At 34.3% G+C, this 18260-nt stretch overlaps 1 protein-coding gene across 2 annotated transcripts in view; it reads right to left on the reverse strand.

Moving 5' to 3' along the window:
* The window catches only part of FMN1 (formin 1), a 128463-nt gene that overhangs the window by 69076 nt on the left and 41127 nt on the right, over window positions 1–18260 (reverse strand). For both annotated transcript variants that reach the window (XM_064713532.1, XM_064713531.1), the window contains 2 exons: window positions 15827–15977; window positions 5740–5827 (listed from right to left, as the gene is read on the reverse strand). In XM_064713532.1, coding sequence (XP_064569602.1) covers window positions 5740–5827; window positions 15827–15977 — 239 coding nt within the window. The remainder of the gene's footprint in view (window positions 1–5739; window positions 5828–15826; window positions 15978–18260) is intronic.

The following is an 18260-nucleotide window of genomic DNA, read 5'->3' on the forward strand; positions in this document are numbered from 1 at the left end:
TTGCTTTCTAGTTAGCTGTCTTCCTTACACTGTCAGTTCAGTTACAATATTTCACCTACACCTCACAATATGTCAAAAGGAAGTAGACTCATGCTGTGAAAAGCTGGTAATTTTATTGGGTTCCTCTACCTTTAAAAAATCTGTTACTTGGCCAAGTCTGGTTTCTGAGATCCTTTTTTGCAGGGAAATTGAGGCAAACATTTTTATGTTGTCTATGGTGTCTGCTCACAAGAAGAAGAATTTATACACACAAGGATCATTAGTGCAGGGTTGCACCCATTAGGATATAATAACCGTCAGCTAGGACAAAAAACAGATCAGCATCATGCATTCAAACTAACAGGCACACATAAAAATACTTGCCAGCTACATTTCACATACTAAGAGCATTGTTTCAAATATAAACTTATACCAAAGGTTTTTAACATGCTAACTTCTAAAAAATTAATCTAACAGATTCCCTGCTGCACAGATTTTTCATGTATCCTGATCAATTCAAAAATGTAAAGCAAAAAAAAGCTGAGAATTTAAAGCATACTGTGTGCAGTGTACATACAACTTTAGAACTTAGAGTTTATTGTGAAGAATATACTTACCTCCTCTAAATAAGCTTAAATACCAACAGTCTTAAGGCAGAATCTGATATACAGCCTCACTCCTACTAAACACATTTTGGCTAAATCAGGATTTAAGTCCTGCTGATAGAGCTTACATGTACTCCCCAGTATCAAACATTTTAATGTGACAAAATTAGACTATGAAATATGAAGAAATCACCTTAACTGCTCCCAAATAATAAAACAGAAGTACATTATTTAAATAGAAGGTGCTTGCCAAAGCTCCATTTATTTGACTTGGAAGTACTTAGTTGTTTTAGGTACTGCATTCTGTTGAGTAGGGCTTGATTTCATGGGAATATGCAGCCCATCATTGGGAAACTTAAATAAAATTGTGACTGACCTAGTCAATTAGACAATGACTGTTAAATACTTGGCAAATCTCCCTATAATATCCAAATCCCTCTGGTTTACTTCTGACAAACTGATATGTTATCAACTTATTTAAAGGTTTTCTCCAGTATTAATTGCCATACAACCCCAAAAAAATATACGTAATAAAGAAGCACCATGGGCACAATGGAGGCTTAGAAGACTAAGAAAGCTCGAATCCTGCAAGAAGTCTTGAACAAAAGATTCTGGCACTAATGTTAACCTACCCACATGCAATGGATATCCAAAACAGATTAACAAAAATATATGTTGTGAATTTTCCCAAAAAAAGAGAAAAACATTTAATTTTAAATAAAATAGTTTTCCAACTTCTGAGATGGGTATGCAGCTATCTTTATACTTCATGCATAGTATACAGAATATATAGAATACATACATGTAATATTTTGGGTAGGTGGGAAAGTCAGAAAACTTTGGAACAACAGTTAAGATTTAGTGCCATAATGCATAACTTGAACCAAGACAATGCAAACCTATTTATAAAATCTTCTGTGTGCTCCTATTAGAGCAATCCCAGGATGACTAGAAATATAATACTGAATCAGAATGGTTATTAGACTGATCATTAGTCTGGTTGGGTTAATCTACAGTTCACATTCTTCCAATTTTTACTCCCATAAGCTGAAATGAAAGGGAAATCACAAAATTGAAGGCAAAGAGTCAGATGCTTCACTTTTAGCATTAGAAATCTCTATGCTAAGGATAAATGTTAAGTTCTCCCCTTTTCATAGAGGCTATATTGAGTCAGCATTGTAGTGCTACAGCACAGCTACCATGGTTTTGGTAAATGTAGCAGCAAAGTCTGCAGCTCTTCTGGGGGGAACATACTGCACTTTACTACCACAAAGGGTGCAAAAAGCTATTAACTGTGCATCTGATGTGATCCACCACATCTCAAAGACTTAATATCACGGAAAATACACCAGCATATATACCAGCAGACCATCTAGGTAATGCGCTCTGACAGCAACCAGCAATATTGGACAGTGAAATATTTCGCCAATGTAAAGAAGAAGAACTTCTGGTGCTCTACAATTTTAGTGGCAAAATGCAGGTACTATGAATGCAGGGAGGGATTTCGGATAATCACTCTTTTGAACATAAGACATCTACATTTTTTCTACATCCTATTTTCGGTAACTAAAAGTTTTTCATCTGGGCTGCCACACAATTTTGCCAGGTAACTCTTGAACAAGGATCTCAGCCCATGGAAAGCCAGTACAGATGACATACACTGCAGAAAGGAGTATTATTATGTGTTTTCCAGTGCACTGCTATTGCCAGCTACTATTTTGGAATGGTCTCAGTGAGAGGAATATTGTCCTGTTAAAAGCTGGGACAAAGACCTACACAGTATTTTTACATACAGCTATAATCAGCATTTCCCATTACAAACAAAATTGAAACACCTCGCTGTAGAGCAAGTTGTAGTATTTCAACAGCAAAACCACATTAATAGTGTTGATCCACAAGTTTGTCTCAAGTTGTAGTATTTCAGCTGAACAACGATAAGAGAAGACAGAAATGCATTGATATGAAATTGAGATTACTTCTTTAAGTGGGGATGCTTACAGCATACCTAAGAAGTGATGTCTGCTATTCCTCATCTCCTTTTATAAAGGTTTTTAAAAAATGTAGATAATCAGCCCTAAAAATAATCTCAAACCTATGCACAATTTGATTACTGCTATTTGTCTTTTCAATATACAGATCCTATATAGCATACTGAGTCAGACAGATTTTCTGCTTGCTTCTTCTGCTCAGGAAATGAGTAATATTAATAGTGGTCTAACAAAAAACTTTATTGTCCTCACCAGCATCAGATTCACCAGTGCTCAGAACATTGAAATACCTGGATTTGTTCTCTCCCACTGTAAAAAAGCGGAGCCTTAGGACAGGTGCAGCATGACAATGTTAACTTTCCCTGTGCATCATTTAACACCAACAGTACCCAAAATAATTAATTAGTTTTACGCTGTCTTGTCCTTAGACCGTACTCAGAAGCAGTATGGATATAAATTTATCTACAAAGGATGGACTTCATTCTCTTAAACAAATATGTGTGGGAGATCCCCCTCCTGAAGTGTGGTGGCTGGCGCATTATCAAATGCAAACTCAAACATCTGGATGCCAGATATGATCACTTGCTTGTTTTGCTCTGCTGAGTTATCTACAGAATATGCTGTGAAGCTATGTACTTTGAATTGAGAGGATAATCCTGTGGATGCAGAAATCTCACACTATTTTAAAGGAAGATGCAATTTTTCTTGTGGTTACTCTTTTGTCTTCTCTACAATTTTGCATGCATCTGTATGCACAGAGCAGTTCATCTGAGAATTTCTCTACCTGCATTCTATAACTGCTACCTAAGGTAGACTAAGCAGTACATCACACATAGACCATACATTCATTTGTACATGACTTTACAACAAACATGGTCATAAAAGTTTGAAATAAAAATTAGATTTTTTTTTCATTTCTGACTTTCTTTTGCTTCAGACTTCTACATTCTCTGTTGTAAGTGGTCGAACACCGTTTTTCATGTACTGAATTATGCCATGGAAATTGGCATGAAAAAAGGGATGAGTGCTTAATCTGCTAGCTTTTAGAGGTACCTCTTTGCAACTCCTCTTTAAATAAAAAAAAAAAAAAAAAAGGTGACGTTCATGACCCAATGATCACATGCTTTTTTTGGTTAGGTGTTGTCATGCACCATTTAGCCTACTATGAATTTTTTCCATCCAGTGCATTGACAACAGCAGTCTTTAAATAATTTGTCTGCTGGGAGGCAGGACTGCCCACAGATTTAAATTACACAAAATACTATGAAATAAACAGACATTAAAAGAGAAACAAGCATAATTCTAATGTTGTTTTCAGAGTAATGTACATTTCTAAAGGTCCCCTCTACAGAACAATGTTTTCCCTGAGTTTTGTGAACCGGTTTTTCATCCTAGATAGTCTCTGAACATAGACTTTGCTTAGAATCAGTCAGACTGCCTTGTTAGTATATTTTTTAGAAGTTCCACTAACAGTATTCCCAAATCCTGATGGTAGCTCCTAGCTGTTTCCATAGGCAAGAGGCAGCATATCCTATTGCTGTCTTGAGCAATACACATGGTGACAGGCCAGTCATTTGCTACCTCAGACAAGAAAGGGTGATGAGTTCTAAACTTTTCTTCAGTGACAGCATTGGTTTTGGTGTCTTTCTTCTACCAACACTCTAGTTTTCATTAAACTTCTAGTACTACCACAGCTGCATCTACAACTGCAAGTAGTGTAGTCTTAAAATGGATGTGTAGACAGCAACAGTTCACACTATAGATGTTTCAGGGAGCTCTAACTATCTCTGATCTTATCCTGGGGAATTTAGAGGCTGCTATACATGGAGACTGATGGCATGCCCCTAAAGCAAATCTTCTCATTTAATTTGATTCTGAAGCATGTTTGTGCACTCTGAGACTGCTCTGCAATGCAAACACAGCCAAGGGGACAACTGATACATGTGATTCAAAAGTGCACTGCTGCCTCAAGTTAAAAATGCTATTGGATATATACCTGGATATTTGGGTCATTATGGTTTCTCAGAATTGGTATAAATTGGCCAGAATATTTCAAAAGCTACACAAGTACAGCGAACAACTGAGAGAGATAGAGATGCTCTATTTCAGTAGAATATCATGGCATGGAAAATAAAAAGAAAACCAATCTCTGAAGATTCTTAAGAATATTACCCAGTTTTTGTAATAAAGCTTCTATCCTATCCCTGTGCTGCTGACACTTCTGCCAGCAAATTATTTAGATCTTTAGTAATAGTGGGTTTTTTTCATCTCATTCTGATACCTTTCACACAATACTGGCAGACACAAAGTTATTCCTTCTTTTCCTTATTCCTCTGCATCCCAAGAGACATCTGTAAGCCCTTGTGCTTTTAAAGTGCTAGATGCTCAAAGGCTCTTTTGAAATTAATAATAATCAATGCCAGCAGCATCTCAACACCCTACCCAGTATTTGCATGTGATGGAGGGAAAACAATAGCAAAAAAGGAGACATCAACTTGAGTTGTTCCAGCAGTTGTTTTAAATGGTGAATATTTTCCTTTTCTTAATGTGAAAAAGAAATAAACAATATCCTTAAACAATATCTTTTTAAATCCAGAACATAAGCAGACTCTCAATCACCCCAGTGTTCTGAAAAATCTGTATTTCTCTACAGTTGTATTGGCAAACTCAAATAATTTCTACCAGTAATGGAATTTACAACTGACTCGCCCTATGCTTTGAAAAATGCCATCCAGTAATTCTCTTTCTGATTCTTACATGGTAACATCAGTTCGGGATGTACTTCTTATACTGTTAATGAAGTAAAATGTAAATATTAAAAAATACTACTGCATGCTTGAAGCCTGAGAGATTTATGCATAAGCCCTCCATTTAATTCCTGTTGGTGGATGACTTGCTTTTGAAAAAGCAGGGAACTGCAGGGGAGGAATATGAAAACACTGTACTGAAAGTGTTATGCCAACTCTAAAGGTACAGAAAGAGTTGTACCTAAATTTGATTCTAGTTTTTAGGTGAAACTTTTACATAAACTGGAATATATTGGAAGAATGATTATTCTGGTAGTTTAGGAGACTATTCAATACACATACTGAGGGCTATGATCAAATATCTGAGGGTTATGATAAAATATCCATGCATAATACATTAAGTGTGAGAAAAACACTTACCTTGTTGAATATCCTTCATCTCCAAGTGCAAACTCGATATTAAAATTCCTACAGTTTGAGATCGCTTTCCATCCAGCAATTTGATAATCTAGAAAGGTGATGCAAAATGATCTGAGATCAAGGGAACACTCTACAAAGGATTCAGCCACTTTTATAACAGAAGCTAATTTGCGAATTGACAATGAATTTTAAGAAATGAATTTTAAGACTGAATTCTCACCAGTTCTACCAAAGAACATCACCTCTTACTTGTAGGATGCTGTTACATAGGAAAAGAAAAAGGCACATCAAATATTTATTCTGGAATATGCTTTCCCCCCACCTTTTTCTTTAAATGACAAATATGAACTATTAAAGACACTGAGTACACCACAAGTTCCTGAGTTTGTCTGGTAGTTTACATTTCAGTGTGAACAGGCTTATGTCTATTTTTTTCAGCAAAGAATCAATTCCTGACCAAGAAGAATTGAAGAATTGTCTTTTTATGTCCTCTCAGCACTACTTCTGGAACACTGGGCACTACTCAAAGTATTTCTTTTGCTCATGTCTGAATGTGCTTATTCCACACTGTTGACACTCCTCAGGGATTTCAGGATTTTTTTCACATTTGGGTACAGATATTTGAGAGTATAATATACTGACATTCAGACTGTAATACTTTCTGATGAGAGTTTAGGGGGAGATGAAGAAAGGAGGAAGAGAAACCTTTATGTTATTTTGGCTGGTTGAAATTACTTATAAAGAAAGGGATCAGTGTTGCTCAGATGTTACAAATGTAAAAACTTATTTCTCACAATGTCTGGGATATTGGTATTTGTGATTTTGATTTATTTCATAAGAAAGATATGACAGGAGCACATCACAAAATGCAATACAGACACAAATTCTTCAAAAATACAAAATGTTCTGATCGAAGCAGATGGCTTACTTCATAGTGTTGATGTACAAGAACTATCAAAAATACTAACTCCTATGAAAAACTAAAACTAATAGCTTTAGTTTAAAACATAATAGCTATGTTTTTCCCAAAATTTATATTTTTCGTATTTGAATATTAATCTATATTTCTCCAAATTTAATTTTATTATTTAAATTAAAGGTGGCGCTTATATTTGGATATTTAATCATAGTAAGAACTTAAAAAAATTATTATTCTTGATTGCTAGAATGCTTTTATATAACTCAAAGACAGTTAACTGACAAAATTTATATTAACTCATAAAAATGTTTCCTGTGTTTTATGTGATTTACAAATACTTGCCTATGAAAATACTTATTTAGATAGTAAACCTTCTGATTTTTATGAATTCCTACAATTATTTGGAGTACTGAAACTGGGTAATACATGCACAAGTTGGAACAAATGCTCTCTTTAACAAAGATCTGACAGAGATTTTAGGTCCCTCTTGTACGTACTCAATAATAAACTTATGCTAAAGTAGATACTGCATATTTTCTGCCAAAATTTTAAAAAATCTATCCTGAGATTTTTTTCTGCCTATATGTACAGCACATATGATGGACATTAAGAAATTAATACTGTGGAAAGTGTTTTGTTCAAAAGACAAAATAATTCAGGCTCTTTATCTTGTGAGTACACAAGCAGACAAGATGATTTTGCTCCAAGTTACCTTAAATGAACGCTGTGGAAGCATCACATCCTGCTGACTGATTCTTCGGAGCAAATGTAACTGCCTGGTTTATCACGGTCATCTCTGAAGCTTTACATGAATTTGCTGAACTCCACAGCACATTAACTTCTTACAGGGATAATTACAGGTTTGAGCAGTATGCAATTTGTACAGCATTCACTGACCTCCAAGCTGACCTTGTTCAGGGCAAATTCATAGGTTGTCATAAACCCCATTAGACATGCCTAGTTTGAGGCAAAACCTTTCCAGACTACAGCTTTTGTAGACAATATGACATTTGAAATCATTCCACTGAAGTATTTGTAAGTGCTACTATATCCTCCAGACATGATCAAACTAGCTCATATCACTAAGCAAGACCTCACCCCTAAACAATTTGTGAGAAAATCCTTAAAGAAAGCCCTATATAATTTTAAAAGTTAAACCAGAGATTAATGGTTTGAAACAGCAACTGACTGTATATTCACTTGCATTTTAGACAAATGTACACATGGTCACAATTACCAGGCATCAAGCTAGATGCAGACTACCTAAAGTAGCTTCAACCAAGTAACTGAAAGCTAATAATTAATTCATTAGAGAGCAAAAATGGAGGACCATGACGACAGAATAGTTTACATTAAGCATAAACCTACTTCAAACCCATAGTTATAATGCTAAGTATTATACTGAAATTTTGTCATAGATTTTTAGAATCAATGTGGAACTTGAAAGATTTTGCAGTTAAAATATATAATCAGTAGTAAAACAGAGAATTAATTTTCAAAGACACTAACTTTGTCCCAAATGATGGTTATTCTGTCACTAAGGGGGAATTACATATGTGTGTGAATTCCAAATAGAAAGGAGACACAAAAAATCAACACTTTTTCAGTTCAGTAAAAACATAAGGCAAATAAAAGGAAAGTTTGTAAAGACTGTGTTGAACTATTTAGTCTATGCTTTTAAAACACAAATCACTGATCACCTCTCAGCATATTGGGACTTGCTTGTAGCTGGCAGTGACAGGTAAGCAGCTACAAGCCAGCTGATGCTGCTGTGCCAGTTGGTGGGGTTTGCCAGCTGCCTGTTGCTCCTCCAGACTACAAATGCATTGCTGTAATGGATGTAGCATCTTCTGGCTTAGTGAAAAAATTGTGATGGCTGGTGATAATTCCTTTACTTCACTGATCCATAGCATTTTTTGATTTTTGCTGGTTTTCCCCTATTTTTTAATGTTAAGTTAGCTGATTTGCTGTACACAATTGTCGCATCTACATCTTTCAAATCTTTGTAATCTAACTAAAAAGTGAAGATATACCAAAGCTTGAATACACTAATAAATTATTCTGTCATTCCCATTAGAAGGTGTTCCTCTAATGTAGACAGAAATTTATTTCATTAAATATTGCACAGCAGACTTTACTGTTCTGTCGAACTGCAATGCCTATATTCTGTCCAGGACACTTACTGGTGCTGAAATCTGAATAGATTCAGTTTACTTTAGTGATTAAAAGTTAAATCCTTCCTCCTGGTGGTGCATGGATTCCTTCCATAACATTTAAATTTATTGAGAAAAGCCATAAGCTAAAAAGCTGTCCTGCATATTACAGCATTTCCCTCCATTCCCACTCACCAACTTTTACAGCAAATCAACAGCCTGGACCCATGTTTGGATTGCTGAAACCCTGTGCAAACACAGGAAGAATATTCTGCACAAGAAGCCAAAGTATGTCCCTCAAACCATTCTGCATAAACAATCCAGGAGTTACCAGTGAAATTTCAGAAGCTTAAGACTAGACATTATCTCTCATAGTCCTACACAAGGGAGAGCCAAATTTAACTACGTTTTCCTTAATGTGGGTGAACCATAGCTTTATATTTTTTAAAGTCTATTTACAATTTTATTAGCTTGAAAACACCACTACTTTTAGCCTTTTTCTAAAGTACACACAAATGGCAATATATCACGTTCAAATAGGAGGTGTGAATGAGCTAGTAAGAAACATTTCTCAATGTCTTTACTCCTATCAGAACTGCAAAAATTAGACAAACCGCAAAGTAGATGTTCACCCTGTGGATAATTTCTATATTTGACATGACTTCAGGGCTTTGTGATAAACAAGGAATGCCATTATTTTTCTCAGAACAGCATAAAATATAAAAATAAAGTGAGAGTGCCTCGGACGAGCATGCGCTAGCATTTTAGTACTTCTGCTTAAGTTTGAACACTGTTTATTATCTTATGCAGACAGCTGAAGACAGTCATTGTGTTTCACCCCTGCAAAGCTTCCAACATTTTCTGCAATATCTGCCCTTCTTGCGGAAACACAAAATTTATTAATTGTAATTCCTCATTTAGTTAGATGGACAAAAATCTTGCTGACAGGCATATCCCTTTCAGTTAAAAAAATGCAATTCACTCAAAATATTGACACTCTTCGTAAATGAGAACACATGTTAATAATTATGTGAAGTCTGTTAGAGATAATAGACAACAGAAAAGCCATTATCTTTAATGTCCTCCTGCGTCTTTGAAATTATAATCATTGCACTAAAGGGCCAAAAATGATTGATGGACTTTCATTTGGAGCATACACCTGACACAAATTACTTGACATTTGCTCTTCTTTTTTTTTTTGCAAGATGAAGACAGAGTAGCATCACAAATATCCAACTATCCTGTTTCTTGAAAAAGTATAGAAAATACTTGAGTTTTTGAGGATAAATTACTAACAAGTGCTCAAATATATTGGAAAAACTAACACAACGTCAAAATATGTGCTAAATCTAGCAATAGAGCTACAAAATACACATGGCAAAAATCACAGCAAATACATCTTTTTTAAATATCTCTTTTTCAAGATTTCAGAATATTAGGTTAATATATAATGAATATGTCTTCGATTTATTTGATTTATATTCAGGAGCTAAGGGACTTTTGTTTTCCTCCAATAATTTGAACTTTTCCTGCTGCAGATTCAACCACTTCAGAAATATAAAATAACTATGAAATAAATCCCACTCCTTCTGTATATTATTTATCCACCCAGAGTCTCTGGGAACGTCAGCAATCATCTCTTCTCCATTTCACGGACATCAACTCCAAATATTTACTGCATTACATTACTTCATATAAGATTATAATGCATCTAGTCTCAATTAAAAAAACATTTTATGAGAGAATAATTATATTTTTAATGTTTATATATCTTGCACAGTATTTTGTTCTAATACTGGGACATAACTAATATATTTATCTAGCCAGTAAATTCTCCCAACCAGAATAAACCAAATTCTATTGTCAAGACATAATATCAAAGCCTCAGAATACTATCATTATCTACATAATACATAGAACATTAAATGAAAGACTGCATACATGCAGAGAAAATAAATGCAAGAACAAGAGTTTCCTGCATTATTTCAGAGGGTGTACAATTGGAAAAAAACCTTAAAGTTCTTCCAAAGGTGCTACATTTTACAAAGGGCTTCAAGATCAAAGAAGCATGAGCAGCCACACAGTTTGCAGAGCTTCTAAGCCCAGATAAACATTACAATAAAAAAATTCCAGTCTTATGTATATATATTAGTGTACTAGAAAGATACACCCGACCTTTGCTTAGCCTATATGGGATTTACATTGTATCACCATCAAGTGAATGAACTATATTTTTCCAAAATAAATTATTATATTTCTAAAAATAAGTAAAATCACCTTTTATGCAGTCCTTTAAGTTGCATTACCATTGCTGCTAAGATTCCTAATTTCCATTCCTTTCTTCCCCCACACACTTATCAGAAGCCTCTAGAAATCAGTGTAACCCAATAAGCCATTTCTATCTGGCATGAATGCAACAAATTTGGGAATCATGAAAGTATTTTTGAAAAAAGTACAGCCAGCTGTTTCAACCCATATGACAATGGGCAGAAGGTGAACTTTATGTCTTTTAATTGATTAACAGAATCAAGATGTTGAAAAGGCACTCGAAATGTCATTCTGCACAACAAGACAACATTTCTGCACTTCAAGATAGTTACCAATTATATGTGTACCACTCTAAGCAAACTTTCCTAAAGATCTGCAAATACAGAAACACAATTTCCCTAGCCAAAATTTTTCTGCATTCCTTCGGTATCCTTGCTCTTAGAAAGCTTTTCCTAATTTTTCTTTGTAGCAGCTGCATGCACTTGATTACACTTATACTGTGTGTCCCAATCAACCTTCTCCTTTCTAGACTAAACAATCATAATAATTTGATTCTTCCCTTAGAGACTACTTCACTTTTCATTATTCTCCCTCTTCTTGACTCTTTACAGTTAGCAAATTTTTAATGAAGGGTTGTAGTGTCTAAATGTAGATACAGATCTTAACTGAGACATGGCTGAGTAGCGTCTTGCAAGCAGTACTTCTTGATCTATCAGAGTTCTGCTTTTCATTTTTAGTATTACCATGATTTGACAATTCATATTCCTCTTGTGAGCCACTATAATGCCAAGACTCTTTCCGCTGAACTATTACTAGTCAGTTAGTCAGCTGTACCCCATCTTATTTTTTAGGTAGCTGAATATTCTTAATCATATTAACCTTGTGGTTAATTGCATTAGCTTTGTGCTTATTTTTGTCTGTCAGATGAGATCTCAGACACATGAAAACCTTGTGAAGGATCTATTTCAGTACATTTGAAGCCTCTCACAAATAGGTGGTGGCTGCAGAGCTGGCATTCTGCTATCCAAGAATTAAGTGAAAATACAAAGTAACTACAACCAGCAGAGAAGTCCACAGAGTCCCCAGTGTATTCTCCTATTTTGACAGTGAGTATATATACGCATGAATAGAAATATTATTGATGATATATTGAAATATTATTGATATATTATAAATATTTGTATTACAAAACATTTTATTTTACTGTAATTATATAATATATATGACTATAAGTACATATGTATATATTCATATATATACTCAGAAGTTTCCCTTCTGAGCATAACTTGCCAAATGGTACTGGAAAATAGACCAGCCATTCCATTTATCTTAATCACAGAATCAATCAGGTTGAAAAAGATTTCTGACATCAAGTCCAACCTATGACTGAACGCCACCACGTCAACCAGACCACAGCACTGAGTGCCACAGTCAGTGTTTCCTTAAACACCTCAAGGGATGGTGACTGCCACCTCCCTGAAGAGTCCATTCCTAAGACTAATCACCCTTTCTGTGAAGAAATTCCTCCATGTCCAACCTAAATCTCCCTGGTGCAGCTTATATAGGACATTTAGACATTTCTGGCTGAAAATGGCAGGTGTCTATCAGCTGCAAGTAAAAGAAAGCAGAGCATACAGTGAATTTTTTAATCTGTATTGCCATACAGTGTCTACTACCTGGAAAATGGGTAAGAACAGAACTGAAATTTTTATAGGCTTTCCACAGAAGCATTCATTTGACAGCCTAAGCATACAGATTATTCCAATTGGTTTCACAAAACTAATAATTCTGAGAATAAACTGAGTAATATTGTTTTATTTGGAATTGCAAAAGAGTTAAATGAGAAACAATTACCCTCTAATTCAAAAGATAAAATCTTAATTCCAATTGAAAAAGGAACTTGACTGTGAGGCACTGATGTAATTCTCATTCAAGAAGCAAAGTATTGAATAATAATGTTTTAATAAGCGACCTGCACCATCTATTGGTCTGTCATTTCCCTCAAAACCAAAGAAGCTGAACTTAGTTTGTGTAAGATGCTATGAAATAAGGCATAGTTTGTGCAGAGAAGAGGGTTAGTGTAGGGAGTGGGTCAGTCCTACCAGGTATCAGTAAATAAAACAGCTTAACTATATTTCAAACACAAACTACAGCTTCACTGCTGTACCTATAACTTGCTCTGAAGGCCTTTTTAGTGAACATGAAAAAGGAATTTGTAAGTAAGTACATAATGACATGGCATCAGTTAAATCTATATGATAAGCCTCATATAAGATTTGTGTTTCTTAATGTCTGTAGAAATCATCTTTAACCAGACTATACAATTTCCTATAATGTGACAAGGGTACCATTTTTAAGATCAGACAAGCAGAAATTTATGTACTGAAGCAAAGAAAAAATTCCTGCTAAAACCCTAGTAGATATAATTGTTAGGAAAAAGGCAAGAAACGTTGAGAGCCAAAAGAAGCATAAGAAATCAGAAATGAAACCAGTCAAGCTGACAATTTTATATTGACCTACAGGAGTTCTCTGTTATTATCTACTAATAAATCCTCCTGTAAGTAAATAAAATGCCTCTCTGCTACTGTAACATTTGCAGCCCACCAAGACTGACCCACTGGAGCCAGCCTGCACATATCTGGGCTTTCAGAGAGACCAAGAAAAACACAGGACCATCTAAGAGGGCCAACTGTCTCTAATAACATTCAGCTGCTACGACAAGCCATTTAACTGAGAAAGGTGAAAAGACAGGATACACGAAAAGAAAATGCTTCTGTACTCAATGAACATTTTCTTTGAATTCTAAAGGTGGATTAATTTTTAATTTTTGATTTGACCCAATGACAGAATTTCACACTACTGACCATGACTTTGGTAAATTCTCACAGAAAATCCTACAGTTCCCATGGTTCGTAACACCATCATCACATTCCCACTGGTTTTCAAAACTAAAGACATGGTAATAGATATAATTTTGAATTTATTTCTAAGGGGGTTTACTTTTGTATTTTCCACAGTACTTTAAAGGAACCTTTTTAATTTCTTTAATTTCAGTAAAATACCCATTGTCTTAAAAGATCTTATTGCCTCTAATACCAAAGCAGAATAATTAAAACGTTGATAGAAATAAAAAGGATGTCTTGGTATGAGAATACACTGGTTGCTCACGAGAAATAATGCATATTATTATAACAATATGTTCTGGAAGTACTACCCAATTCAATTTTGGCTAAGCCAAGAGCGATCACTAAAAAATCATGCTGCTCAAACAAGTAAGTTAGTTTGCAAAGCAGCAAGGAAAGAGAAAAGCATAATTTCATCTTTCAGTATACAGGCCTAATTCTGTACCTGGTTTGCTGTCACTCCCTTGGAGAAGTAGATATACTCCCTTAATGACTGAGATTTTGAAATACAAAGGCAACTACTTATGCATAATAATTCCCCATAAAAGTTACAGTGATTAAATACTTCAAAGTTCTTTAGAAACCTGTATTTCCTATTACATAATTATTTCTGAAAAAAGGTAAATTAATGAAATGTAAAAATAAATATTAGAAAGAAGGCATAAGATATGCGAACTAATTGAATTTATGGATACAGCTGCTGCTACATATCACATTCATTTCAAGCATTTGCCAAGTAAAATATATAAAAATATTTTTTACGGAGATGTTCATGCCCAACATCAGTCTAATATTTGAAGGACTGTAACTATTATTTCTTTGGTGTGCATTTACAAATGCCAGTATGTCCCCATCCAGGCCCCATTTTAAATTATTTACTTTTTGCATCGCATGAATTTGAGTTCTATAAATTCTACAGCCTTACTGATACTTCTCATTAGCTGTTGCATTAAGACACAATACAGGGATATTATGATGAAAGATGTTCTGAAAGATCTGAAAGCCCCAACATGTATACATATTTCATGCTCTATGTATTATAAAATTGAAGGTAGCAAGCACAGCTCACATGCAAAGTGCCCTCTTGTGGTTCCAAGCAGGCCAACTCAAAGAAATTTAAAACACAATAAATGTTTCAGTAGTTTCTGATGTATAATCACACTGGTTTAGGAAAACAGTATTGATTATTATTCAGTCTAGAATTTTTCTGGCAGTAAATACTACTAATGGCATTTGTTTTTCCCATCTGCACGTCCCAATTGGCAAGTGCCAGCTGCCTCTGTAATGGCTCATGTCTAAATGCTATGGCAATGACACAGCTACTGCACGTAGCTTTGGCCATCAAGGACGTGATTGTCCTGCCCCTTCCTGACACAACTCCTTAGCTATATTGGAAAAAATTTGGCATTCCTTATTTAACATTTGGCTTTAAATTTCATTTTTCTAACAAAATTAATCTCAGTGGAAGAGAGGTTTGCTGGAGTAACTGAAGACAGGCATTAAATATACATCAGTTCAAGGGCAAATAATGGCCAAAATACTGTCACTTTCAGATATTAATTAGAACTTTAATTCTGTTCTCCTGTACAGTATTTTTTTCTACCTCATTAGGATGGGGAACTTTCATTAGCAAAGGTAAAAGATTTTCCAAGGTAAATATTAGTCCTGCATTCTCAAGCAAAAATTTGAGATTGAATCAGCAATCCATAGTTTTCTTTCTTGCTCATTCACAAAAAATCCAAAAATTAAAAAGGAGTTTACTCAAAATGAAAGACTAAACAGTACCACACATAAAAACAAACAAACAAACAAACAAACAAAAAACCCAAAGAAACAATAAATACCTTTTTGGCCTTGGTTTTTTTTTCGTAAGTCTCTGATAATGGTTTTCTTTTTTCCTGAGTGGTGTCTTTGGAGAATAAATATTCAAACTCAGTAGTGTCAAGTATATCAGGTTCTTCCAGTGATTCCCATAATGTTGGCATAGCAGTTTTCCTATAAAGGGAAAGGTAATAATAAAATTTCAAAACCTTATGAGAAACTATAATAGATCTGACCATAATAGATGAAAATCCATGATAGATTTAAACTCAAAGCAACACACAGAGCATTCCTTTCCTATACCTTGCTCTTGTAAGGAGTTAAAAGTTTCCCTATGAGTTTTAGTTATTAGTTTGAGCTCCTTAGTCCATGCCTGCTAGCCTATGCATCATTCGCATTGCACCGTTCTTGGTGCAACAACGGCAGCTTGTGCAAATACATGTCAAGAGATTTCTGCCACTTCAACTAGGATTAGAAATACTCCAATGTCAGCTTTTTTGAGAATTTCCCAGTAATCTATCTAGACCTATAAAAATAAACAATATCAACAAATAGTGAACAAACTTTATTCAAGCATATTTTAAGTGTGTTTGGGGAAATTTGTATAGGACCTGATTTACTTCATGTTATCCACAGATGTTGTATACTCATATTTATCCTTGTTGTAGTTCTGAGAAACTAGAGTAATTATGTGGCTTATATTTGGGAGACTAGCCAGTATTCTTCTCCATTCAACCAACTGCAAATTTTAAATGTGGATTATCTTTCTTTCTCTTTTTGCCTTCCAAGACCAGATTTAGTTTTGGATCAGCTGGGAGCTTGTTTACACAATCCTCCAGTTTTATCTGGATTAGGGGAAAATAATAGGTAGTGCTACAAACATTGCACATCAATTCTGAAAGGGCCTTGTTTCAAAATTTTCAATTTCAGGAAAATATGTGGGACAAAACTTCTGAGTGTTCTTGTCTGTTCATCAGTAGAAGGTGGGACCACATCTTCCAGCAGATGTCACTAAAAGGCAGTGAAATTATTTGCAATTAAAAAAAAGTGAAGAAAATCACTACAAAATACAAATGGCTGATGTCACTAAACATAGATGTAATATGCAACAAAATTGAATACCTACCAATTAAAAGGAGTCAATTTTTTTTCTCAAATTTAGGATTTTTTTTCTACTTAATACTCAACTGTCTACTATCATGAATGTTTAAGGAACTTTTCATGTTTTTTATTAACATCTGCTGATGCAGCATATTCTATGTCACAGGACATGCTTAGAGCTCCACAGCTTCACACTTCCTGATATTTGTTTTTGTGTTTGCAATACTGAAGAATGAAGGATTCTTTCTGGCTCTGCAACCAGAAGTCCGGGACAGGTTCTGATCTGAGCAGCAAATCCTTGAAGAAATTTGCAGTTCTAAAACAGACCATGAAAATGCTGGACCATTACATCTGGTAACCAGCAGTTCATCAGAATGCTACGAATTACCTTGCAAAAACTTGGTGAACCAGCACTGTCTCAGAAAGAAAACTTTTATGTAATTGATTCAATGGGAAGAATTTCAATAAAGTTTATTTATGGACTAACTATTCACTATGAAACAATTATGCCAAAGAAATACTGGGAAAGTTAAAACTAAATGTTCAAGACTCCTGCTCCAAAATATTTCAATTCTGAAAAATTCCAATTATTTTTAATTCTGAAAAACTAAGACTATACAACTTATATTTCAGTAATTTCCCTGTTCTTGTCAAATATTTTATATAAAATATTGACATCTTACAATGTTTTATTACACCAGAATAATGGTACTTTCTCATCAACATAAATTCAGAGCTGTAAAGTAAAATAAAACTCATATTTAAATTCACTTAACTGCTATGAAGATATTTACTTCAAACATATTTAAATATAATAAAGAAACCTGAAAATAAAATATTATACTACATTATTTAAATAAATACATAATTTATAAAAATCAGTTACAGAATAAATTGTTATAGAATAAATAAACGATAATAATTTCTAAAAATTAACAGTATATTATATTAATAATATAATATAACAACAATAATATAATAATAAGTAATATACTGTGTGTATATACTGTATAGCACATATTATGATGCATTATGGCTATAGTAATATAATTTAGCTTATTAAAATATTTAAATTTAGCATCTTGGTAACTGCTGCTAGGCTAACATAATTTTGAACACAGATAATAATGGTTTGAACTTTAAGATCCCAATAATAACTTAATTTCATTATTTGCATTAATACGGGACCTGAATTAAGGAACAACTCTTCATTAAAATAAAATAGTCTGTGGCACTTAAGCATCCCCCAAAAATCCTTTTTGATCCATGCTTCCTAATGAGCTCTGTATTACAGTAATAAACGCAGGAAGGAAAGTCAGTATCAGTCAAATCCAAAAAGAGCAGCAGAGTAACTGT

Source organism: Zonotrichia leucophrys, chromosome 5 (assembly GCF_028769735.1).
Source record: "Zonotrichia leucophrys gambelii isolate GWCS_2022_RI chromosome 5, RI_Zleu_2.0, whole genome shotgun sequence".
In the NCBI taxonomy this organism is placed as follows: Eukaryota; Metazoa; Chordata; class Aves; order Passeriformes; family Passerellidae; genus Zonotrichia; species Zonotrichia leucophrys.